The sequence below is a fragment of the Myotis myotis genome, unplaced genomic scaffold, assembly GCF_014108235.1.
Source record: "Myotis myotis isolate mMyoMyo1 unplaced genomic scaffold, mMyoMyo1.p scaffold_m19_p_7, whole genome shotgun sequence".
NCBI lineage: Eukaryota > Metazoa > Chordata > Mammalia > Chiroptera > Vespertilionidae > Myotis > Myotis myotis.
The window spans coordinates 56,302,216-56,329,387 of record NW_023416379.1 but is presented as its reverse complement, the minus strand read 5'-3'; the positions used below and the strand labels follow the sequence as shown (position 1 = coordinate 56,329,387).

Below are 27,172 nucleotides of genomic sequence, written 5' to 3'. Positions count from 1 at the left end.
TCGATAGAAGTTAACAACACGTCTAAAAACTTTCCTACATTTGTTACCCTCATAATTCACTTCTGCAGAGCATATACCCTGACGCTGAACAACTTTCTGCAGCTTTTTCATATTCACCCCACTGATAAGTTTTTCCACTGAGAAATTCCTGTGAAATCTCACTGCCACTGTGTGGCTCTCCACTGTTGAGAGTGGTCTGGTGCTGGAGAAGCCATATGATGCCTGCGAAGACTTTCCCAACCTCCCTACTGATTGAAGGCACCCAAGATAAGTAGAAGTTGCATCTGCTCACAAACGAGGCCTTGTCCGTAGCGTCTTTCCAAGACTTCTCTCCACTGGCATCCCTCTGTTGCTAGTGAGGGTTTGCAATGAAATAGAAGTTTCTCAAACATGCGTCACTAAAGAAGCTTTTCTGCTCAAATAATGCTGCTTGTGACTCCGTCAGGTGTAAAATATCTTTTAACACCGAGACACACCACTTACACATGAGTCTTCTGGGTTGCTGGAGCTGTCTTAGAAGGCCTGATCTATGACTCTCCTTATACATATGCACTCTCTCAGAAAAGGCCTCTGCATCATCTGTTTTATGCCAACCTACAGATGCTACAAGTGCAAAGACTTCCAGCATCACATTGCAGTACAGAAATCTCTGAGCCTCATCAGGGAGCCCCCACTCTTCCTCAGAGAAGGCAATGGCCACGTCCTCAAAGTTCCTATCTGTTCTGGACCCTGAGACCTGGGCTGCAGGACCTGAGAGGCACCCACACCTGAAGCTGGAGGGTTAAATTGGGTGAAGTTGAGTTGAACTCTGTAAGCAGAAAGGAGTCTGGGAGGCACAGAAGCCCCAATCCCGCAGGTTGCAGCTCAACAAACCTCAGACACACAGTAGGGAATCTGCCGCTTCCTACTCATGATCCTCTGCCCATTTCTAATCTGATTTATTTTGGGGGGGGGGGGGGTGTTGTATGAATTCCTTATATATTTTGGAGATTAACCCCTTCTTGGATGTATCATTGGTGAATGACTTCTCCCATTCAGTAAGTTGTATTTCCATTTTGTTGGTTTTCTTTGCTGTGCAAAAGCTTTTTAGTTTGATGTATTCCCATTGCTTAATTTTTTCTTTTGTCTAAGGCAGTGGTTCTCAACCTTCTGGCCCTTTAAATACAGTTCCTCATGTTGTGACCCAACCATAAAATTATTTTCGTTGCTACTTCATAACTGTAATGTTGCTACTGTTAGGAATCGTAAATGTTTATATCTGATATGCAGGATGGTCTTAGGGGACCCCTGTGAAAGGGTCATTCGACTGCCAAAGGGGTCATGACCCACAGGTTGAGAACCGCTGGTCTAAGGGAATATTCAAAACTATTAATAAGGGTGATGTCAAAGAGTTTACTCTCTGTTTTCTTCTATGATTTGGGATCTTGCTTAAGTCTTCAATTCATTTGGGATTTCTTTTTATATACAGTGCAAGAAAGTGACACAATTTAATTCTTTTGCATATATCTGTCCAGTTTTCACAATACCATTGGTTGAAGAGACTGTCTTTACCCCATTGTAAATTATGCCCCCTTTGTCAGAGAATAATTGATCATATAGGCATGGGTTTATTTATGGGCTCTCTATTCTATTCCATTGACCTATGTGTCTATTTTTATGCCAGTATCATGCTCTTTTTATTACTATAGCCTTGTAGCATGTTTGATAGCAGGTAGAGTGACATTTCCAACTTTGTTCTACTTTCTCAGAAGTGCTTTGGCTATTCGAAGCCTTTTGTGGTTCCATGTAATTTTTAGTATTATTTGTTCTAGCTCTGTGAAAAATGCCATTTATATTCTGATGGGGTTGCACTGAATCTGTAGATTGCTTTGAATAGCATGGACATTTTAATGGTCAATTCTCCCTATCCATGAGCATGGTATACGCTTCCATTTATTTGTATCTACTTTAGTTTCCTTTTCAGTGCCTTTAGTTTTCCAAGTACAGGTCAGTGCGCTCCCACAGCCAAACTCCCATGGCCGGCCAACCTCCCGTGGTCCCTCCCCCCGGCCCCGATGGCTGGACAAGCCAAGGGACCCCACCCATACACCGGGCCTCCAGTGTTGAATAAAAGTGGTGAAAGTGGACAACCCTGTTTTGTTCCTGATCTTCAAAAAAAATTTTTTTTTAGCTTTTCACCATTGAGAATGTTAGCTGTGGGTTTGCCATGCAAGGCCTTTAATAGGTTGAGGTATGTTCAGGCTGGGTGCATGAGTTGGGAAGGGCATTGTCTCTAGGAGTCACCAGGATGGGGTGAATGGTGTCAGCCAGGTTAATGGAGAGCTACCATTTGGCCCCAGCCTGCATCTCCCAGCTGGGTGGGAAAAGGGCTCAACAGAAGAACATTGTTGCCTGCCAGTGCTTTGGTCCCTGGAGAGAGCTGCCCTTGCTCTGAAGCTAGTCAGCTCAGTTCCTCCCTCATATTTCCCTGGCGCTTTTTTGAGCTGTTCTGCCTGTGCTCAGGTCCAAAGGGACTGAGTCTGTGAGCAAGTGAGTTTGTGCACAGCTCCTCAAGAGGATCACCTGGCTCTTCAGCAGCACTCCGTCGCACTCAGGTGCAATTCCTGTTGGTTTTCACAGCAAGAAGTTATGGAACCTCCTCTTCCTTACAGTGGTGTCCTAGGATGGGGAGTCTGATCTGGGTGGCACCTCTAGTACCACAGCTGAGATCTCTCTCCTGATTCTTAAAGAATCACCACACTGTAGGTGTGGGACCGGCCCATTCTGTGTCTCCATCCCTATAGTCTTGTGTGGCTTCTTTATTATATCATTAGTTATACGACTTTTGTTCAGCTAGTCTTTATGTGGTTCGCAGTTGTGAGAGGAGGCAAGCATAGTGGTTACCTACTCTGCTTCTTGACATCAGATTTTAAAATATACTATTTAACAAAGTTCAAATATACAATACTAGAGGCCCAATGCACAAAATTCCTGTGAGGTTAGGCCTTCGCAGCCGCGACGGCCTGCCTTGATCCATCGCAGCAGAGGCGGCTGCAGCCCCAGCTTCATCCAGACCTTCGTTAGCATATTAGCTCTTTATTATATAGAATAGTATTATTAATTGTAGTCAACATGCTGTACATTACATATCCATGACTTATTTTAACTGGAAGTTGGCACATCTGACCCCCTAATCATTTTACCCATCCTCACCTCCCACCTGTGGGGACCATATTGTATTGGGGTACATTCCCCCCATACTCCATTTTTTGAGTTTTACCATGAAAATAACTTGAATTTTGTCAAATTTTCTGGATGTATTAAAATAATCATGCAATTTTTATCTCTCATTTTATTGTGACACATCACATCAATGATTTGTGGGTGGTGAACCATTCTTGCATCTCTTGAATAATCATGATATGTGATCCTTTCAATGTAGTGTTGAATTTGGTTTCCTAATATTTGGTTGAGGCTTTTGCATCTATGCTCAATGGGAGATGTTGTTCTGCATTTTCTTTTCTCCACAGTACCCTTGCCCAGTTTTGGCATTGCTGCTCTTGTAAAACAAGTTTGAGAGAGTTCCCTCCTCTTATACTATTTGCAAAAGTTTGGGACTGGTATTCATTCTTCTTTAAATGATTTGTAGAACTGGCTAGTGAAGCCATTGGAATTTTAAGGGATTTTTGTTCATTGATTTAATCTCTGTTCTAGTGATTGGTCTGTTCAAATTTTGAATTTCTTTATGATTCTGTCTTGGTAGTTCGAATGTTTCTAGGAATTTGTCCATTTCTTCTAGGTTGTTCAGTTTATTGGCCTATCATTGATTGTTCATAGTAGTGTCTTATGATCCTTTCTATATGGTATCAGTTGTAACATCTCCTCTTTCATCTCTGATTTCATGTATTTTAGTCCTCCTCTTTTAGGTTTGCCTTTATCTTTTTAAAAACCCAACATTGTTTTATTGACCTTTTCTACTGTCTTTTAGTTTCTATCTCATTTATTTCCACTCTGATCTTTATTTCCTTCCTCTAATTAACTTTGTGCTTTGTTTGTTCTTCTCTTTCTACTTCTTTTGGGGTATAAAGTTGTTTGTTTGAGATCTTGTCTCTTGATGTAGGCATTTATTGCTACAGTTATCTCTTAAAACTGATTTTGCTGCATATCATAAGGTTTGGTATATTTTCATTTTTAGTTGTCTCAATATATACTTTAATATCTCATTTTATTTGTTCTTTGATGATTAATGTTTAGGAGCGCATGGTTTAATTCACATATTTGACAGTGCTCCTCCTGTGTGGTTTCATAATTTCTTAGCGGTATGCTTAGAGTACTTTGTATCTTTTGTGTATCTACTATAAGCTTATCTTTGTGGTGCCATGAGGATTATTTACATAAGACAACTTAAGTTTTAACACATTCTAAAGCCCTACATTTTTCTTCCCTGTTTTGTTTTTGATGTCACAATTTCTATCTTTTTATCCTGAAGAAATTATTAGTTATATTGTAGGTCACTAGCTGGAGGTGGAGGTTTTTAGTGAGATTTTGTCTCAGCTTGCTTTGATGTGTAGTTGTTGTTCAGCTAGTTGCTTTTTTGTTTTGTTTCTCTGCCACCCCTCCTACCCCCAGAGGAAATTGTTCTATTCGTAGCTAAAGATTTAGTGTGTCCATGGCAGGAGGTGAACTTTGTAGTCACAATCTGATTGCCAGTGGTTGAGCCCCATAGATTCTGCCCTGAAATCTCCAACAAGTGAGACTAAGTGGGCCTCCTGGGAAGCAACCCACAGTGGTGGGCAAGCTGGATGTTCACCTTGGGCTCTTTTTCCCACTGGAGAAAATGTAGGCCGCAGGGTACCCTTTGGTGCAGCGCTACGCCAGCCTGTGGGAGGCGATGCTGTCAGAGTGTGGCTGCTCCTCTTACCCTTTTAATGCAGTGCTTCTTGGTCTCTGTGGGACAAAAGAGTACTTCAGACTCACCTGTGTTTTGATATTTTTCACAGTTGCCTTGTTTATGAATTGTTGGTTGCTAATTGGTCTTTTTGTGAGGGAAACTCAAGTCAGAACAACCAATGTTGCCATTTAGATAACATCTTAATTTAGCATTTTACTATGAAACTGAAATCCATCACCTTCTCTATGAATCAAAGATATTTTTAAAATCCTACTGCACTTTATTGCTTTAGCAAATAAAACAGTCAAAATTAGAAAACATATTGCAATAATTGTCCCAAAAGGTGTCTACACACCTTAACAGCTAATAGCTCAATTTTGAAAATGAAATGTATTTTAATAAACACTACCTTTATAATTATTCAAACTGTGTGTACACAATTTTGTGACACCTTACTAGTATATGTAATTTTTCAATAAATACATATGTAACATTAATCACATTTATAGCACTACAAAATAATTGTCATTAGGCTATATGTAATACAGTATTTATAACAAGAAAGAAAATTTTCTACATATTTATCAACAACTTACAACCATTTTCTAAATAGGCATTAAAAAGTGACACACAAGGATGGGTTCTGGATAAATAGTGATGCCCTATGATGCTTTAACTCTATTGTGGATGATTATTTCTCGGTATGCAATGTGTTTTTAAGAGAAGTCCACAAATAAGAGTAAGAATGAGAAATGAATTTCATTCATCTTGACATGATTAAATAGACCTAGGGTTTCTCTGTGGAACTCGGGTCAATCATAAAGCTTGCATGGATGTGGTAATTTTTATTTGCAAAGAATATTTAACTTACACTGATTTAGACTGAATATGTGCCACCCTCCTACCCCTTCATATGTTAAAGCCCTAACTCAAAGTGAGGCTGTATTTAGGGTAAGGAACTAGTTAAGCCAATATGAGGTCCCAAGGGTGAGACCCCAAACATAATTAGATGATGGTTGGATTAGTGTTCTTAAAAGAGGCACCAGAGAGCTTTCTCTCTCTCTATTTTCCCTTTTCCACCCTGCAGTGCACACTCTGAGGAAAGGCCCTTTACAAGCCAGGATGAGAACTTTCACTAGAAAATGAATCAGCTGGAACTTCGATCTTGGAATCCTAGCCTCCAAAATATGAGAAAATTTGTTTTTTAAGCCTCCCAGTTTGATATTTTGCTTTGTCAGACCAAACCAAATAATAACAAATTCATAACTTTTTTCAAGCAAAGTTAAATATCAGCACCAAGGCTAGTCCCCAAACTACATCATCATGCCCTTCTGCCATTTTCAATTTCCATTAATTCATCTGTTTGTGATTAAGAACAGTAATGATATTACTAGTGCTAGGCACATAAGAACATGATACAAGTTGTTTCTCTATTTCTTCACATATAAGGCAAACCAATCTTCAGGTATTTGAGATTTAAAGTCATTTTTCTCTGAAAAGCTATATATTTATTAAATAAGATCAATATATAATGGAAACACTTTACAAAGTAAGTTTTGCTAGGGATGACAAAACTACAGCAAACTGGAGGTACTTCAAAGTGAAAGAACTATACAAATATGTACATGTGATTTACTACTTTACCTGTTGAAGTTCTTGCTCTCTTTGTTTATGTCTCATTTCCATCTGTTTAATTTTCTTTTCTAAGCCCATGAAATGTTTCATCTCTGGTGTATGGTTTTCTTTGGCCTCTCTCAATTCTTCTAAGAGTTTTGTAATCTAAAATTGAAGTATGAAGTAAATGAAAAACTATGATAAGGGAGTAATTAATTTTTAACAGGTAGTCTTAAGAAGGAAGAATATTAACCACATATTTTTTGTGTAAAATTTCACTAGATAAGAGGTTTCTTGTCAACAAGGGTTTTTTAAGTTGTTAGGATAATTAATAGCTTTCCTTTCCTAGTCCAGGAAGTAAAAGGGTCATCCTAGATCTGAACTAACCTCACAATCCAAAAAGTTTCAGATAATTGGCCCAGCTTTCCCTCCCATGTATGCCAGGCTGGTTTATGTCATTCAAAATTAAGCTGGGCACTTATCTTTGTTATAAAGTATTTGTTAATAGAGTGATTAATTTTAAGATTAAGTAATATAGAAACAGTTCAGTAAATATGGATCCTTCTTTTGTCAACTCCCTATAATCCTATTTGTACTTCTCTTCTGGCTTTTATCATTTTATAATTCATCCCACAAATAAATGTATGCACATGAAATAGAGATAATGAAGTAATAAACTTTCTGTGCTTGCTGTCTTAGGTTGCAAAGATGAAAGACACATGGGGAATTGCAGTTTAGTCCAGTACCTCTTTTTTCTGATTATAGCACACAGAGAAAACGGTAATATTTTATGTCAACAGGGAGTTAAATGGAGGGGATCTGAAGGATCTTTATATTGGGTTTGATGGAACAATTCTATTTTCTTTATATCACATAATTATAATTTGCTAATATCAAAAGACAAAATAATTAACAAATGAAAACAGATAAAATTAACAAATTCAATTGTTTTACATGGAAACACCCACTACCTAATAACATTGACAATACTAAACATACACACTTCCTAAATTAGTTTTAAAAATGTGAAAATACAAGCAAATTGAGTCAAAGGCGAATCAAAATATTTTTAAATAGATATGTAGACTTTAATTGGATGATCTGCAGAAAGATCAGCAGAAATTTAGTTCAAAATAAAAATACAGAAAATTTCTCTTCATTTGTATCTACTTAAATGCACCTTTAAGGGTATAATTAAAGTTGAATACTTATTTTTATAAAATTCTTGCATTTTGGTGAATATATGTTGATAACTGGATACATAAGCAAAGACTGATCAAAAATGCTTCCTGTTACTTAGAAAAAACTGGTGCCGAAACCGGTTTGGCTCAGTGGATAGAGTGTCGGCCTGTGGACTGAAAGGTCCCAGGTTCGATTCCGGTCAAGGGCATGTACCTTGGTTGCGGGCACATCCCCAGTGGGGAACATGCAGGAGGCAGCTGATCGATGATTCTCTCTCATCGATGTTTCTAACTTTCTATCTATCTCCCTTCCTCTCTGTGAAAAATCAATAAAAAAAATACATTAAAAAAACAACAAAAAAAACTGGTAACGACCTCAAAATGTTCAACGAAAGGGCTTGGTTACCTCAGGCAAGTTATTTAATTTTTCTTAGCATCAATGTCTTTATAAAATGGGAATAATAGTGCCTAAGCTTTGGGGTTATTGTGAAGAACCACATAGAGCTCATATCACAGTGCCTAGTATATACTTAAATACTTAAAAATTGATAACTCTTATTGTTATGAGTTTTTGAAAAAAATCTATTTCTTGTAGTTATATTATTGATGATCTAACACCACTGTGATGATTACTTTACCTATTTACTAACTAAATTAGCTTAGTACTTAATGCAGAAATGGCTTTAACCATCTAATTTTACCTACTAAAAATCTACCCCAAAAATATCAATATCTGGGGAAAGCAGGTTTCCAGAAACAAGATATTAATATTATCTTGACTGTGGTATTTTTAGGTTATGTCTATTTGTACATTTAAGTTAAAAATTAATGCAGAAATATTAATATGATTGAAATGGCTAAGATAAATTTATGTTAGCCCAATATTTTCGTGATTTCTTACCTCTTTCTGTAGGATTTCTTCTCGAACTTGAGAAACTATAAGAGATTCTTGTTTATCTTGTAGCTCATTAACTTGATTTTGGAAATGTTTTATAAGTACCTAGAAAATTATGGTAGAAGTTCTGAGTTAAGAAAGTTCTTCCTTGAACATTATTTGAAAAAATATAAGAAAGCCAATTAATGACTTTTGTTTATGCTAAAAACATAAAGACCCTAATATTTTAAAATTACAAAGTTCTAACATAGGAATAGGTTGCCATAGGAATTAAGTTCATTGAATTAATTAAACTCATTGAATAAATTCATTATTTTGTTTCTTTCAACATTTAATATAAAGCATCACATATTACAAATTAATGACTATGTAACTACATGGCTTTTTATCTCTAGTATTTTTCTCCTGAAGGCTTTAAGATAAACCTCTAAAAAGTGTAAGCATTCTTCTCTGGCTGGTGTGGCTCAGTTGGTTGGAGCGTCATCCCATACACCACAGGTAGTGGGTTTGATTCCCAGTCAGGGCCACATACCTAGGTTGCAGGTTAGATCCCTGGTTAGGGCAAGTGCACCTGTGGGAGGCAACCGATCAGTGTTCCTCTCATTCTAAAAATCAATAATGATTTTTAAAAAGTCTAAGCATTCTGAAGAAAGTGGCCAATATTATCTTTATACTTTGTGATTAAGTAGAATATTAGCTTTTATTAAAGAGCTATTGACTAAATAAAGATAACACAAGCTTAATATCTGTGAAATAAATGTTAGTCTCATACTTTTAGACAAATAAATGGAAATAACACAATACTTCTATCAAGAAACTGAAAAAACAGGAAAAATTCATCTCTTATCTCTAATGTTTTACTTTTATTGTTTTTATGATCAGACTATGATGATTTCCATTAACTCAAAATTTGCAATATTATATTTAGAATTCTGGGAAAACAATGTATTTATGGCTCTAGGGCATAATACTACTTTTCCCACCTCTTAGACCGCTCCTTACTATATAATCACTTGATATAATGTTTACACTGCACACTAACACCCACTCTTATGAGGAAAAAGACCACAGAGCTTATCTACAAGTCTATATAAGGGTTACTTTTGAAAAGTACTTTAAATCTCTTTCATTTAAGTATTAAAAACAGTCACAGTTATTTCTGAGCTGAGACTAAATTATAGACCTCATTACATTTCACCTTTAAGTACCCCAAATACTTCAACATGCATTTCCTTAAAGGGTATTTTTCTCTAAAAAACACAGTAACATTTTTACACCAAAAAAATTGACAATAATTTCATAACATCTAACATATAGCCAATATTCAAACTTCCTCAACTGGAGGATTTGTTTTTTAATTAAGATTCTACTAAATAATTATGGGTAGGAAAGGTGGTGGTGAAATAATTATTTCTTTTATTTTTAATCCTAACCCGAGGATGTTTTTTATTGATATTAGGGAGAGAGAGAACCACGAATAGCTGCCTCCCATACCTACCCCGACTAGGGATTGAAACCACAACCTAGTTATCTGCTCTGACCAGAAATTTAACCTGAAACCTTTTTGGTGTATGGGACGATGCAACAACCAACTGACCTAACCCAGGGCAAGATATAATTATTTCTTGAAGTTTTCCCCCTCAGCTTGTTTGTTAAAATTAAAACCTACAAAACAGATGACGAGCAAAATGAACATTCCCGTATTCTTCAACTTGAATTACCAACTGTTAACATTCTGCTACATTTTTTTTTTTTTGGATACACCATTTGAAAGTAAGCTGCCCATTCTATTTTAATGCTGTTTTTTTTTTCTTGATTAAGTTATTACATATGTGTCCTTATCCCCCAAATGGCCCCCAACCTCCCTGGTGTCTCTGTCCACTGGTTAGGCTTATATGCATGCATACAAGTCCTTTGGTTGATCTCTCTCCCTTACCCCCACCATCCCTTACCTTCCTAATGCTATGTGTTTTGTTTTGTTTTTTCAACTTACTAACACCATAAAAGAAGGGCCACAGGGTAGATATTCATAGGTATCTGAGTAGATATACACAGTAAGACACTTTTGAGGAAATGTATACCCTGTCAGCATACCCTGTCATAATTTTAAAAAGACTAATTTAGATCTCTCTGTTCATTATTTTATCCCAGGTGCCTATCTATAGACCCAGAATCATTATTTGTTTAATGAATAAAAGGTAATGGGGCAAGAATAACCAGGACAATTACTTGTCAGTTGGGACTTGGGGTAAAGGGAGGTTTTTTAAACATTCAAGTTCAGGTACTAAGGTTACAATCACATTAGACACAGCCCTCACCCATCCATTAACACCTACTTAGAAGATCTACTTGAGAAATGTAGGGATGAAACTGTACCAGTAAAACACTTATTTAGAGTATAACTTTAGAATAGTTTAACATATGGCAATGGCATCCTCATAAACATAAAATCAAGCCAACAACACCATTTCTATCACCAACATACCGAAGTGAAGTTAAAGTATTTCCAAATTAATGCTCTGTTAACAGCACTGAAAAAAAAAAAATCACATTGAAGTCTAAGAAAGTTTGTTAAAGTCACCTACCTCTTGAGTTGCTATTTTACGATTTAATTCAGCTACTTTGGAAGAGGAATTTTCTACTGCGTTTTGGCAAAGGAGTTTCTCTATTTCCCTCTGATGAGATGCTTTGAGAGATGTGATGTGTGCTGCAGTGTCTTCCTTGACCCTTTAGAGCAAATGAAAGAAAACCACACATAAAAGCAGCTCTTCAACCGTTAATTCAGAAGCTAGCACAACAGCAGTGTAAGAAGCAAAGGAAGAGAGGGCACCAGTATCCACTGCATTGTGCTAGGGGACTCACACATTACTTACTGCCTAGAACCACACCACGAGCTCACAATTACTGACTGAGTTTAGGAGAGAAGAATGTATCTAGGATCCAGATCAGTAAGCTGCAGACCTGTGGTTCGAGCCAGCACATCTGAACCTTAGAATCCAGGGCAGGCCTTCCACTCTATCCCCAGTGTGGGCTGCACTTTCTGAGGGAATTGAACGTTCTAAATGTTCTGTGTGGATTTAAAGCAGAGGGTCTGTCTTGTCTTTTCAGAAAGACTAAGATTTCTTGACCAGATTGTTATTTGGATAATCACAACTGTTCCCTTGAAAAACTCCAATGCTTTGTCTAGCCAACATTCTCCAGTTTCTGACCTATGCGTATGACTCTGGGCTAGTTGCATGTTGCGAGAATAAAATTATTTTTACAGTAATTCTCAGGACACAGGATAACTGAACCTAATTAATTTGTACTGTTAAGTATGAGAGACTATTCATTTGTCTCTGTGACAAAATTTATGCATTCAGAGGCAGTTTAGTAAATGGTGAAGTTACAACTAAAGAGCTGATACATTACTTATAGCTAAGTATTTCCTCTCTTATTGGAAATATTATTTGAAAATGACAGGATTTTAATCAAAGCAGATATTTAGTAAATCACTGTTGATACCTATTAACATAACAATTCCAAAACTACAAACAAATATATATCAGTTGCTCATTTGATTATATGAAAATCTCTTAAATGGAAACTATGTGATTAGGGTCCTAAGAAAAGCATAAAAATCTGAAGCACCCATGGTATAGTGCTCATAATAAAAAACTGCCTGAATCTGGAACCATGGAAGGTTATATCTCAATTCTCAGACCCAGAGCTGTCTGAGAAACAGATTAACAATACTCAAAAATTATAAATGTGTATACAAAAATTTACAGAAAACAAACCCTGAATTTTAAATTATTTCTAGGAAAGAATGTGATTATTTACAAATAGCTTCATTGATACTATCACATTCGGGACTATAGAAAAAGTTTCAATGTGGAAGCAATATGGTTACCATGATGACTCAATGAGAGGTCACCACCAATCAATCAATAAACCTCAACATGTTAGGTATTATCTGTTCTCATTCTGCTTCCTATGCTCATTTTGCCTGTATTCTACCAGGACCTACCTCTTCCTTAATTCAAGAACTCATTACACACTGTGATGCCTCTAACTCTGTGTTCCCTGAGTAGTCAAATGTATTGACATCCTAATCTTCGAAGTGCGTTACTGTATATTCAATATGTAATTTATATATTGCTTTATAAACATTAAATTAGCCCTAACCGGTGTGGCTCAGTGGATAGAGCGTCGGCCTGAAGGGTCCCAGGTTCGATTCCGGTCAAAGGCATGTACCTTGGTTGCGGGCACATCCCCAGTTGGGGTGTGTGCAGGAGGCAGCTGATCGATGTTTCTCTCCCATCGATGTTTCTGATCCTCTATCCCTCCCCCTTCTTCTCTGTAAAAATCAGTAAAAATATATTTTTAAAAAATTAAATTACATTTTTGTACACCTAAAGATTTAACTCACACACTCAAAGCTATTGTGTTTACAGGTTGTAAAAGAAGTATAATCCTAAATCAGTTCTCAAGGAGCTACAAGATAGAGTTATGATTAGTGTTTCGTGGTATATAAATTACATAAGAGCTCAAAGGCAGAGGCAGGCAATTTCCTGGGAAGGTCTAGGAAATATTTTGTGGAAGAGGCAGGACTTGAAACATGAACAAGCATAAGGCAGTGAAGAAATTCAGCATGTCAGGCTTAGAAAATCTGATTTTTGAGGAGGGAGAATAAAGAGAAGTCATGAGTCAATTAAAATGAACAGAAAAAAAAGTTTTAGTCAGAGTGGCCAAATCATGGAGGTTAGGGAGGGAACCACTCAAGAAAGCAGCACAGTGGACAATGTCAAGGACAACGAGGATGGAGACAACCCCACTGGGCTGGGAAAAGTCATTACTGAGAGACCAGGTTTGAAAGAATGTGGAGGAGAGCCACATGGGGAAAAAAGAAGCAGCTACTTGTGGGAAATTGGTACAGAAAGACAGAGAAAGGGGACCAGAACTTGGTGTGATCAGGCGAAAAAACTGAGCATGTTGGAAACCTCAGAGGAAAGACAGCGATAGTACTTGGAGATTCTGAGGAGGAAAGATGAATGAATGTGACCACAAGATTAATTTAGAAGAGTTAATCTGGAAAAAAGGACCCTGTCCTCTTCGAATGTCACCCCTTTTTCCTAATAGCTGTTTTTGACAGGAATCTGCCTATGGCAATTACAAATAATGACATTCATTTGCAAGAAGGCCCACTAGCACCATTTGAATTCTTGTAGAAAAGACTGGTCAGCCCAGGACATGGTGTGGGTTCACATGGAGATTCAGGTTCATCAGAATCTGGTTCCAAAATGAAAGAGATCTATGCTTAGCAATGTAATACTACTTCTTAAAATTCAGTTCAGGGTATAACTAATTATCTAGAGGAAATACATCTTATAATTTAAAAACTTATCTTTTGTCTCCACATATTAACAAATTTACATTTTACCTTTTCATGGAATTCTCAAACTGGTTCATAGCTATGTCAGATTTCATCTTCAACTCATTCCTCTCCACAATTACTTTCTCCAGTTCATTTTTCAATCTGCAGTTTTCTTGCAAAACCTCTGAAATGTGGGAATCAGTGAAGGTATGTGGCTGGTAAAGCTTGCCATCCAGGGTTCCAGGGAAGGAGTTGGCACTTCCTTTACCTGCGTGCGAAACCTCCTTCTTTACCCTTTTTGCAGTCATTTCCTCCCTCCCCTTGGAGTGCTGACTGGATAGCATCATTCTTCTCTCCTTCTGAAGCTTCTCCACAGTTTTCGAAAGGTCTTGTATTTCTCTCCCCTTTGCCGCCAGCTCCTCATTGAGTCTTGCCAGTTTAGCTTTAGCATGAGCCTGTTCCACCTGGAATTCGATAGACTGGAAATCATTATCATCTCTATTTTTCTTGAGTTCTAACTCAGCATTCTGTTGTTTAAATGTGTCTATTTCAGCTTCAAGGTTTCTTACAGTGATTTCATGGGCTTCCTTAATGTCGTGAAGTTCTTTCTCCAGTGCTTTAACCCTGGAGTTGTCATGTTGGTTCTGGGATGCTGCCTTCAATTTGTGAGCAAGCAGCTGCTCCTGTTCCTCTAGTCTCTGTTCATACTGAATCTGAAGAAAAGAATCCATGTAATGTCAAACCACTGCTAAATATTTCATTAGTTACTGAAGCCCTGTATCTTACCAGGACCTACCAATTCCTTTTTACAGGCACTCATTACACACTGTGATGCCTTCAACTCAGTGTTCCTTGAGCCAAATGTATCAAAGTCCTAATCTTTGAAGGGCATAACATTATATAGTCTCAATATATGTTACACAATTTCAGAATTAATGTTGCTTCATAAACATTAACTTACACATGTTTTTGTATCCCCAGTGCTTATTTTAAACCTTACAATCAAAGCTATTATTGTATACCCTTCTCTATGCAAATTGACAAACTATATACTCTTTGAGGATAAACAGGAAAAGCGATTGGGGATACTGAAGTCTTTAAGGTATAGAACATTTTCAGCTCCCTAATAGCAATTTAGAAATCTCATATGGAGTTAAGTAAGTTAGGTTAAAATTTGTATCCTGGAGATTTTTATTATAAATGAAATAACCTCAATAGTTTACTCTGTGGAAAGAGACACTGATAGTGTTAGCTCATTCATTCAATGAATATTTATTTATTTTGCTATCACTGCTTTCCAGGCACTGGGCCAGATTCTAGGGATAGAGAAACTCAGTTCTTGACTTCAAAAAGTTCACAGCCTGGTGAGGAGAGTGACATGGCAACAGTTCCGATGTCCTATGACCTCCTGTAGTAATGGGCCTTTGAACATGCAAATTTCAGTGGAAATATTTTCAAGCATAGCAATTAAAATATTTTATACTGAATATATATCAGAGATGCTTTATTCTGCCTTTTCATGACTTAATTTATACTGACTCTAGTATCACTGAGAGGGGCTCATGTAAAGATTATCCTGTGCTTGATTATTTCACGTTTGAAAGAAGTTACTGAAGGGGGACAAAAAGGTAGGATGAATCTAGGTTGCTTTTGCAGCTGACACTCAAGGTAAAGGTTTTGTGAGAAAGGATGTTTAGAGCTATTTGTTAAGATGAGACCTAAGAAGTGTCTGTCCCATGGTCCATCTCTGAGTCCCATCTTTACGGCACTTACCTTCATTTTCTGAAACTCTTGTTCCATGGTACGAAGGCTTCTCTTTGCTTCTTCATCTTTGCCCTCCAGATCGGCTTCTAGTTTTTTAATTCTTTTTTCCATAAATTCCACTGTGTTTCTATCTACTGTATCACCGGCTGCTGATGCAGCCAATATTAAAGCAGGTAAAGAATTAGGATATCTTCTCTTTAGAATTCCTTCCATTTCCTTAACCTAGTAAAACATTTTTGTATATATGTAAGTTTGCAAATATATAATTAAGCAGTTTAATATAGATTACGCTATATCAGTTATGTCAGAGATACTTATATTGTATCTCACGACTGAACTGAATGCACAAAAGCACAAATTAATTTCAAATTTTACAACCTTAGATTGTCTGATTAAAAAATCTTACAGTATAATATCTAATTAATTACTGGTGAATTTATAGAAATCATCTTATATTCATTTGAAACAGATCTTGGGACTATTTTACTATTAATAATCAGTCTTTTTGAGGACAAAGCTCTTTTCCCGCCTTTTTTCTACAGATCTCTTCTAATGGTAGTTATGCTGGCTATTGACTGAAATATTACTTATATGCACATGAATGTGCAAACTTATTGCAATAAGCATACCCCTTCCTGCAAGAATCTCCATCCTACCCTAACCCCCTCCAAATGAAGTATAACCTATTTTAAAATGACTTCAATTAGGAAGAAGGATTAGATGACAAAAATGTCCATTTAGCGTATAAAAACAACAACATATTATATGGTCTTCCTGGAGAAGAGAATGGCACCAGGGCCCACAGAAATTAGAGTTTGATTTTATATATTCATATGTGTGTATTCCTTCTTTTGTTAACGGTATTATGGTTAAGATATCTTTGGAAAACATATACTAAAACAATATTCTTTTAACAGTTTCTAGTCTCTGAGTATGCAATCAAATAAATAAATAGCACCTAAGAGACAGTCTGTGCAGCTAGAGCACATTTGCTGTTAAGACTGTGCCTGTAGCTTTATGACCTGCGTCAACTCCTCAAAATCTCTGCTGCTTCATTGGCAAAATGGGGATGATAATACCAGTTTCATGGCATTGATACAATTAAGTGAGGAACAAATGACGTTTATTTTGGTAAAGGGCTTAGCAGAGTGCCCACCATCTAGGGAGGCTTGATATTACTGTCTTTTATTTTGAGCTGGTCTCAGAAACTACCTCCCTTAAGGTAAGATGGGTTGCTGGTGTTCAGCATCCTGTTTATAAATTGAACATCGTTCATGTTAGGTATTGAAGGGTCACATCATTTGCAAAGTTAACAGCAGATATTTCCGTTCATAAAAACTGCTTGCACAGTCACAGATGTACCATAAACTGGGATGTATTCAGATATAAATATTGATAACTTATTTGTCTACAAAATTGTCAAAGCTTTCCTTCCTCTGGTATTTAAAACCTAGTTATTTCCATTAGATGTAAGCATATAAGGGTATATACATATACACCAAATGTATTAAAAAGAAAAGATCTAACTCTTAATATATTTAACAATGCATTCCTTTAAAATTTTAAGAAATATTTTCAATCTGATTTTGATATCTTGAAATGTATATTTTTACCTTCTTTAATTTTGCTTTTTAATATTATTCTTTAATCACTGATACTAGTGTCGCTGCCATACAAAGTAAAAAATTTTTTAAAAATTCTCACTGGAATATCTATTAAATAAAAGTATGAACAAATGCATATAATTTGATTTTCACTATAATATGCATTTAATTAGCTCCATTTTTACTTATGTGCTATTTAGAAAAGGAGATATATTATTCTGTAATTAAGCTATTTCAGAATATATGGCTCCAAAATGAGCCTGAATATATATAATATATCTTGATTATAAAATAAGTATTAAGGTTTAACATCATTAAGATAGAAATGTTCATGGGAATAGAGTTAATAATATCTAAAATGTACATGCAGCCAACTATACAAAATACTACTAATGATAATATTTTAGAAAGATATAATCGAAGATGATACTAATACATTTTTAATGGAAGTGTTAATAAAAGAGGAAGGTTATGAGGGGGGAATGGACATATGTGATACTTTCAACAACAAAGATTTTTAAAAAAGAGGGAGGTTACTTTTGTAAAGCATATTTCTGGTCATTATCACCATTTCACATCTTAATTTTGCTATTAAGCATGCTTAATATTTTTCTCACACATTCAGTTCTATATTATTTCTTTTAAAATAAATGTATCTATTAGAGAGGTATTTTCTTTGGTTTTGTTTCACAAATCTGGATGGCTAATCTAAATCTAACCACTGAAAAAGAGCCCAGCAATCCTGGTTACTTCAGAATATTTCTAGCTCTTCAGATCATCTTGTGGTTCCTTTCCGGGAACTGAATCACACTCCAAGTCATACCTTTTAATATAAGAACAGAGCCTATAAAAGTAACAGAGGTAACTTTTTGCTTTGTCTTCCTTCTTCTCATAAAACTGAAATAATATTCAGCTTGGTGATGACCTCACAGTTTGGGGTTTGTGATGGAATAATAGCCATACACTTAAGTGTCATTACTTGACTGAAAACTCATGCTCTCCATCAACAGGGCTGGAATACCTTATTTTAATATTTAGTTATGAATAGAAAAAACTAATTATAGAAAGTTTAAAAACAGAAGGAAAACATTAACTAATAAATATTCCACCTCACAAAACTACTTCAATGAAAAAAAATATCATAATAAAAATCACTATATGATTTTTGACAAAGGTCCCCCAGTTACACTAACTAGGAAATGATTATTTTTAAGCCTAAATAATGAGTAAGAGCTCAAAATTATCGCCAGCTCTTTGGGTGCTGAATGTTCTGTTCCCAGGGAGTCTGGTAATGCTTCCCAGCATTGCCAACATGTTCCCAGCTCTACACCGAGTTTCTAAATTCTGCTTCCTCTTCCTTCATGTCTAATAGAGCTGATGTAAAATAACCTGTCCTCAATAGGTCTACCAGCCAATGAGGCACACAAGTTTAACTCTTTATGCATAAACTATAGATTATATAAAATGATATTGTTTACTACTTTTATTAATATTATTTTAAATACGTATGTCAAGTAGGGGCAGTTTTATATTACCACATCTTATAGAAACTGAAACAAGAAAAAACACAATAGACTCTACGTATACCTTAATGAAAATTTACCCTGAACACATACTTGTCGCTCTAGGTCCTGAATTTTTTTGGCATCAGCTGCTTTATCTTTTAAATGTGTCTTCCTCTGAAGAGATGGATTTCCAAATTCAGCTTTCAGTTTCTCAGCCTATCAATAAGTAAAAACGTGTAAAGAAGCATATTTAAAACACACCCGGGAAACACAAGGAGGAAAGCACAATGGAGTTTATTCATTCGTTTATTAATTTACAGACATGGCACTGTGCTGGCAAGGTGGGGGTGCACAAGCCAAACCAGGTCCCTGCTTTCTTGGTGCTTATGCTCTAGTGGAAGGAGAGAGTTGATAAGCTAATAAATTAATAACAAAATAACCTCAGAGAGTGCCTTGAAGAAAAAAAAAAGAGTGAAGGAATGGGAAGAAAGGGTCAGAGAGGACAAAGTTGGCAGCTACATTAGATAAGGTGGTCAGGAAAGGTCTTTCTGGGGAGTAGAAATTTGAGCTGCGACCTGAACAAGGAGAGACAAAGGAAAACCAAGGACAGAGTAATCTAGGTGAAGGCAACAAGTGGTGTGAGCTTGGCATGTTCAAGAATCAGTGAGTGCTGTGGTGTGGCTGAGGGAGAGTGGTTTGTGGAAGTGTGGTTTGGATGAGGCTGAAGAGCAGGCAGAGTGCAGACCACGTGGGAACTTGACAGGTCATGATAAGGAGCTTGGATCTATTTGCAGAATAATCTAAACTAGACTACACATCTAAAAGCAAACCCAAACCAGCTATTTTAATTCAAGAATTTAGAGTATTAATGACATAAGGCTAAGAAAAACTGTTGAATGCAATAGGGTGGACCCACAGAAATACACTCTAAATGATCTATTACCTCAAGTTTGAGCCTCTCAATTTCTTCATTTGCTTCTTTAAGTCGAACTGCATCTTTATCCAGAAGTTCCTGATTTTCTGCATACCACTGTATTCTTTTTTGCAAACGACTAATTTCTTGTTTATGTGTTTCTTCTAAAATTTTTATTTCATATAATTTTTCACCTATAGGATAAAATAACTCAATAACAACTAATTTTTCAAAATATGAAAATTAAAGATTTTAAATGAAAAACAATGCCTAACTAATAAAAGCATTATGAAAAAATAAGAGGCAAAAACCACTGATGAGATGCAAGGTAGTGTCTAATTTAACTTATTAATAAAGGGAGATGAAAACTGTGTTCTTAATCTTAAATCCTCAAACTTAGCAAAGTTAGCTATGTAGACATTTTCGATACATCAATTATCTTCCCACTGACTTTCATTATAAAAGTAAACTTGTGCCCTGACCGGTTTGGCTCAGTGGATAGAGCGTCGGCCTGGGGACTGAAGGGTCCCAGGTTCGATTCCGGCCAAGGGCATGTATACCTTGGTTGCGGGCACATCCCCAGTAGGGAGTGTGCAGGAGGCAGCTGATCGATGTTTCTCTCTCATCGATGTTATTAACTTTCTATCCCTTTCCTTCTCCCTTCCTCTCTGTAAAAAATCAATAAAATATATTTTTAAAAAAGTAAACCTGTTTCCATGGAAAAATAAATATTGGATTCAAGATATAATAAAAATAGAGCATTCCTACAATTATTTAAAAAGTAACAATAGCAAACATTAGTAGATGCTTACCATGCATGATTTTAACACAACTTATATGATGGCTTTCATTCTTATTCTCTTCTTACAGATGAGGAAAATAAGTATAATTTCCTTACAAACAGGTAAGTGACTTTTATTGTACATATCTTGTACTGAGATCATAATATTGCAGAGGAAATATCTTTACTTTGGCAAACAAGAACTTCTGATCTACCTTTCTGGCCCTATGTTCTGCCATCCAACCCACAGTGCACTCAGCATCATGCTCATGAAACACTAGAACAGCAGCCTGTAATTCACTTCTGAATCTTACCCTCTGCCAGGACCCAGCTCAAATGCCACACCTCCCTGAAACTCTTGCTTAGCACCCTGACTCATATTTATTTGTAATTGTTTCATATTAAACTTTTTCATTCTTCTCTTACTTTCTCTTCTTTTCCCTGGTAGAAAATGCCATATTTATCCTTGTGTTTTCTACAAACACAGTGCAGTGTTATTTGTTCTTTGGCAAATACCTGAGAGCCTACATTTTAGACCCCGGGATAAAAAGGCAGACCAGACCCTCAGAAAGGTCACAATCTAGCTGGGATGACAGATGTAAACAACTAATGCTGCAAATTAAAAATAGACCTTGATTTTCTTTGATCTTATCATTATCCCTGATAAAGCCAATCAAATACACATACCTATTACTAATTAAAAAGTTTCTAACATTACACATATTTCAAGGAATAGCATTTGATTATACTGTCCATATGCTATTACTTAAATTCCCGATTAAACAGCTATGAGTATAAAGGTGAACTGTTTTAGCTCAGTGTGTTACCTGTGACATAAGCAACCTGATCTCTGGCATGGTCTCTGTCTTTCTTCATTTTTTCCAAGTCTACTTCAAGAGCTTGTTTGTCTTGTTTCAGTCTTTTGATGTCTTCCAATAAACTGTTTTTTTCTTTCTTGATATTCATAGAAATACCAAAGCAAATTTTTTTAAACCAACATAAATTGTAGCATAGTCTCTTTCACACAATCTATTACAAATCCTAATTATCTTTCCTAAATTTTAGCTCTGATTTTATCACACACACACCCCAAATTATTAATAGCTCCCCACAGCCTATTAGAATTAGCTCTAATCATCTAACTCAGTACAACCTGAAAGACCTTCTCATCTACTGTTCTCACTTCTGGATACTGCAATAACCTGCCTCTTCCACTCTCAGCATCCATAGTCTATTCTATCAGCAGCCAGAGGATTGCTTTAGAGTCCGTTAATATCACTCCTTTGCTTGAAACTCTCTGGCTGCCATCCTCCAAGGACCCAAAGTCCTTACCATGACCTTCAATGTCACATACAGCAGCCTTGCTCACATTTCTGACTGCACCTACTACAATCTGCCCCCTCCCACTCCACTCCCCCGAGACCTCCTAGTTCTTTGAACACGCCCAGCACACTCCTACTCCAATGTGTCTGCACTTACTATTTCCTGTGCCCCCAGATAGCAGGTGGCTTGCTCCTTCACTTTTCAGGAATTCTGTTCAAATGAAGCCTCAGGAAGACCTTCCCTGATCACTCTCTAAAATAGCAACCCCTATCCTGGCTCCCAGGTATAATGCTTTATTTTCTTCTAACAACACTCATCACCACCTGATATATGCTTGGCACATCAAAAAAAACGTGGAGTGAATTCTGAATATGCCCTATGTTCCACACTCCTTTCAATGGCCCCCATCCTGCTGCTTGACAAAATCATACCTCTCCTTCAAAGCTTAGTTCAGATGGGGCTATTCCTGATTATTCCCTCCCTTGCGCCCCCACAAACTTTCACTCTACCTCTAGTAGAGCACTTGTTACTTTCTGTTTGTGTACATGCCCTTTCTCTTTATTAGGCTGAAAGCTCTCTGGGGATCCAGACTGATTTATTACTACCTGTTTACATTATGGGGCTAAGCACATGGCAGATAATAAATGTACACTGAATTGAATTCTTGGGCTCACGGCAGTAAACTTGATATAGTTAAGTTCCAAAATAAAAATTCTTACAAATTATATTTCCTTACAATTTAAAATCTAGTCTTTTTATGATCTTGGTTTCTATCTGCATCACAGACTTAAACTGAATCATTTCACTGTTTCATCTTCTGCAGATGTCTTTTCAGGAGAGCAATGAGTTTTTGAATGCTCAAGTATCTTTCTACAAATACCCTTTGTTTTGTTTAATTAATTCAGCCAATTTAGAAATGTTCTCTCGTAGTGTCTACTTCATAGCATTATAGAATTTTAGAATTCAAAGGAACTTTAAACATCTTGAGTTCAAACATGCAATCACTGCTTAAATGGATGTCCATTTTATGCTTGCATCTGTCCAGGGACTGAGACTTCCCACCAGTAAGAAGGCCTGTATGCCCACGTCAATCCAAGTACTTCCCCTCCCTTGTACTGGGAGACATCCAGATAGGGCCTCTGCCTGCCTCTCTGGTCTTACCTTCCATCACTCTCGTCCTGACTCACCCACTTCTGCCTCAGAGGCCTCTGCTTCTGGAAGGTAAGCCATTTTTTATTTAGGGCTTGTGCTTTCCCCATGGCTAGAAGGATTGATCTTTGCAGTTAGCTGCTGCTTCTCTTTAGCTCTCAACTCAGACATCCCTTTCTCAGAGAGTGCCTCCTCAACCACCCAATTGGATACTGCCTTCCCCCACCCCACCCACCATTATTCTCTACACTGGAGGCCTGGTGCATGGATTCGTGCACATTGAAAGGAAATTAATTAGAAGGGCTGGCAGGGTGGGACTGGGCAAGATGGGCCGGACATGCCCTCAAGCCAACCTCCCTTGGTCCCTCCCCAGACAGCCGCACCCGGGGCAGCACCAGGGCTCGAAAGGCGACTGTGGAGTGAGCGGGGTCCCTTTGGCAGGGGAGGTCCCTCGGCTCAAAACCGACAGTCCAACATCCTCCCGAGGGGTCCCGGAGTACGAGAGGGCACTCTGCAAAGTTGCTGTTGCTCGGCAGCTTCTGCACTAAGCGTCTGCCCCCTGGTGGTCAGGATGCGGCATATCTACCAGTCAGATGGTTGGATGGTCACTTAGGCTTTTACATATATAGATTTACTTTCTTCAAAGAATTGACCACTATGTGCAGTATTTCATTGGTTTACTTACTGTCTTTCCCACTAGAATATATGTTCCTAATGAGCAAGATCCATGCCTACCCTGTTTTATCTACTGTTTTCCCAAGGCCAGTGTGAGTGCCTGGCACCTGGCAGGTGCTTGATAAAGACTGATGGAATGAATGACCTGTGGTCAGCCTCATTCTCCTCCCCACCCTGGTTACTAAAAGGAAAGGGCTCAAGACCTTTGTTATTAGTATGTATCCATCCATAGTTTATAAAGAACCAACTCACATGTTAAGACTAAACCAATTAATATTTTTAAGATACAAATTAGACTGTACACAAGTATACTTGATGTGAATATCATTATATTACAGATTTATCCCAGTAGGAATAATGTTTGCTCTAAAACTATTTAAACACAGAATACCAAAGGGAATAAAAATAAAGGTATTTACATCCCACCTTTTGGTATTTGTACAAATAAATCCCCAAAGAATTTTTACCTTAAACTAACACTTTTTCTTTTCTTAAAATTTCTTTTAAGGTTTTCTCTGCCTTTGGTAGTTTCACCATAATGGGCCTAGATATAGATTTTTAACTTATTTATCCTAAGTAGGACTCACTGTGCTTCCTGAATTTGAGAATTCATCTCTTGTAATTTCTAGAAAATGTTCAGCCATTACCTTTTAAAAATACTAACTACTCTAACATCTCATATTTCTGATAATCTCCATTTCTCTATTTTTCTGTGTCTCATTCTAAGTTCTTTAGATATATCGTCTAGTTTACTATTTTTTCCACAGTTGTATATGATTATTTAACTTCTCACTTATTTTTTAGTTTTCAGGAATATATTTTATTTCAAAAGTTGTTTATTTTACTCTGAATTTGCCTAGTCTGTTTCCTTCTTTTGCTCATAGTTTATTTATTTAGTATATTTAATAATTTTAAGGCTATTTATTTTATAGTCTATTCAGTAATTCTTTTGGGGTGCTAATCCTACTGTTTATTAAATCGTCCCATGCCTGCTCACTGTGGATTGCTTCTTTGGGTTGTGTCATTTTGCACGGTGAGCATACTGCCAGCGGGATTTTACCTGTAGGAATGCTGTGAGCTCAGTAAGGCTGTATACCTCTAAGAGTTGTTTTGCTTTGTTTCTTCTAACACATTAGGGATCATCACTGATTCTGGACCACAGTTTATTTTTCTGCTGTTTGAGCATGACTATCCCCTGCAGGTAATGTCAATTCATAAACTAAAACACAAATGACGGCAGAAGAAATGATATTTACACTGAAGAACCAGGAAAGCACAGGCATCAAGCAGATGAGACTTTTCCACCTTCTCTATCTAGAGATCAAGTAAAAGCTTACTCGACATCTCAGCCACCTTATGAAGGTGGGTGGATTTTCTCCTAGTGCACTGTTTCACTGAAGGATATAGCCGCCTGATGTCCTGGTATCTTGTCTCTATCTAATAGTTATTCTGTACATACTCGCATCTGAAGAAAGTTCTCTAATGGATTCATATTTGCAGTTGCATTTTATATACTACAAAAACCTGTTAAACATCAATTATTAAACTACTAGAGGCCTGATGCATGAAACTCGTGCAAGAGTAGGCCTTCTTTCCCCCGGCTGCCAGCACTGGCTTCCCTCACAGCCCCGGCTTCGTCTGGAAGGTCATCTGGTCTAGTTAGCATATGATGCTTTTATTATTATTATAGATGGTATATGTTTAAATTTCTATATAACCATAACCTCAGTTTACATAATAAATTTCTGATTAAAATGTGATATGTAATTGGAATTTTTCTAGTTTTCATAATCCTTCAAATAGAGTGGAAGGGCTTTTTAGTTTAGTGCTATGGTTCTTATGGGGAGAATTAACTGCCCTCCCACAGGGAGTGTTTGAAAACATGGCAGTGGTTTTGATTCTTACAATGATTGGTAGGTGCATTGCAGACAGAGCTTATAAAAATTATGTAATACATGACATTGTTCTACTTAAAATAGAATTAACCTGCCCCAAGTGTCTCCTATTGATAAATACTGCTCCATAAAATTCTAGGCCATTTTCTTTATAATACTACAATATAATTAATAAAAATAAAGAAAAAATAGGGAGTAACTAATCCATTTTACCTTTGTGGTATGTATGTCAGACACAAATCTTTATAGATATAGTCTCTGCCCCCTATAAGTGTGTAGTCCACTTAAAAAGCCAACTATGTTTTTAAGGTGAACAATGATCTTCAAATTATTTTCCTATTTAAGCTGTACATTTTCCATGAGGAATCTGTTCGAAATAATGTATGCATACACTAAATAAGTTTAAGCCTCTAACATGGATCCATATAATAAATGCCTGAAGAGAGGCTGTTATAAAGAGGATGCCATCTATAAAGCCAGAATTACATTGTTTCCTCTACATTAAGGTTACATGTATGTGCTAAATGCTAATCTTTGATATTTTTTAATTTTTAAGTGGTATGAAATTTATAAAAGGATCTTATTCATTCATAAATTACAAAGATTTTTATACATATGCTAATTTTTAAAATAATAATCTTTACTATTGTTAATAGTCAAAATCCTTATTCCACTTACCTGTGCCACTCGTAGTTCTGTTAACAGATCTGTAAAATTCTGGTTTCTGGTGGGCTCTGAATCTTCAACTACCTGAGACAGGAAACGATTTCTTTGCATCTGTTCTCTGATTTATTTTGAAAGTAAAAATGTTTTTTTACAAGGTATTCTTTTCAATGCAAAATTTTCAATTTTTAAAAATTAAAAACTCTATGTGAGTCACTGAAGCTAACTAAAAATAGAACTATAAAATTCTTTCCTCTCAATTCCCAGAGAAGAAGAAATCAATGTCACAGAAAGATGTGTTGCATATTTCCTGTGGTGCTGTGTACTCCCTGTCACATCATTCTAGACTCCTTTCTGAGAAACACAAATTGCCAATCATACACATGGCAACTCACAAACCCAAACAGTCTACTATTTTTACCTTAGGCTCAATTTTTCTGTCTGCTTTTTTTCCCCAGAGACATTATATAAGAAGTTTAAGAATCCATATATGATGATCTAACCCTAATGTACAAAATAAACCGTTTATTTCATTATGAAAGTTCATTTAGAGTTTCAGTTTTGGACCCTGGAATAGCTCTCTTTTAATAGCCAGGTAGTATATGATCTAATATTTTTAAATACTTTATTGAAATATCTGTGAAGAAAGCAGATGTAAAGCTTTCATGCATCAGAACTGTGCAGATTATTACCCTTGGGATGGGGTCGCACTTACCTGTGAAAAGGAGAGTTGTTGTTTTTCTAACTTACAAAAAAGTGGCCTTGCTTGCCAACCTCTATACCTTCTAGCTTTGTCTGTCTATTAGAAGGTGCACTTTTTCTATTTCCCATGAAAGATCAGTATAAGCCAGTGGTCGGCAAACTGTGGCCCCTTGAGTGTGGCTCTTCCACAAAATACCACATGCGGGCGCGCACGCACAGTGTGATTGAAACTTCGTGGCCACACTCAAGGGGCCAAAGAGCTGCATGTGGCTCGTGAGCTGC

The 27,172-nt window shown here is 36.7% G+C and overlaps 1 protein-coding gene across 10 annotated transcripts in view; it reads right to left on the bottom strand.

Annotated features, from left to right (window-relative positions):
• CEP162 (centrosomal protein 162) overlaps positions 1 to 27,172 on the bottom strand; it is a 74,186-nt gene that overhangs the window by 3,866 nt on the left and 43,148 nt on the right. For 8 of the 10 annotated variants that reach the window (XM_036317324.1, XM_036317322.1, XM_036317323.1 and 5 more), the window contains 9 exons: positions 26,204 to 26,309; positions 21,311 to 21,437; positions 19,733 to 19,896; positions 18,901 to 19,005; positions 15,690 to 15,902; positions 13,983 to 14,629; positions 11,146 to 11,287; positions 8,567 to 8,665; positions 6,515 to 6,649 (listed from right to left, as the gene is read on the bottom strand). In XM_036317324.1, the coding sequence (XP_036173217.1) occupies positions 6,515 to 6,649; positions 8,567 to 8,665; positions 11,146 to 11,287; positions 13,983 to 14,629; positions 15,690 to 15,902; positions 18,901 to 19,005; positions 19,733 to 19,896; positions 21,311 to 21,437; positions 26,204 to 26,309 (1,738 nt within the window). Of the gene's footprint in view, positions 1 to 4,789; positions 4,927 to 6,514; positions 6,650 to 8,566; positions 8,666 to 11,145; positions 11,288 to 13,982; positions 14,630 to 15,689; positions 15,903 to 18,900; positions 19,006 to 19,732; positions 19,897 to 21,310; positions 21,438 to 26,203; positions 26,310 to 27,172 lie in introns of all 10 variants that reach the window. The other 2 variants (XR_004968835.1, XM_036317325.1) reach the window with 2 other exon arrangements.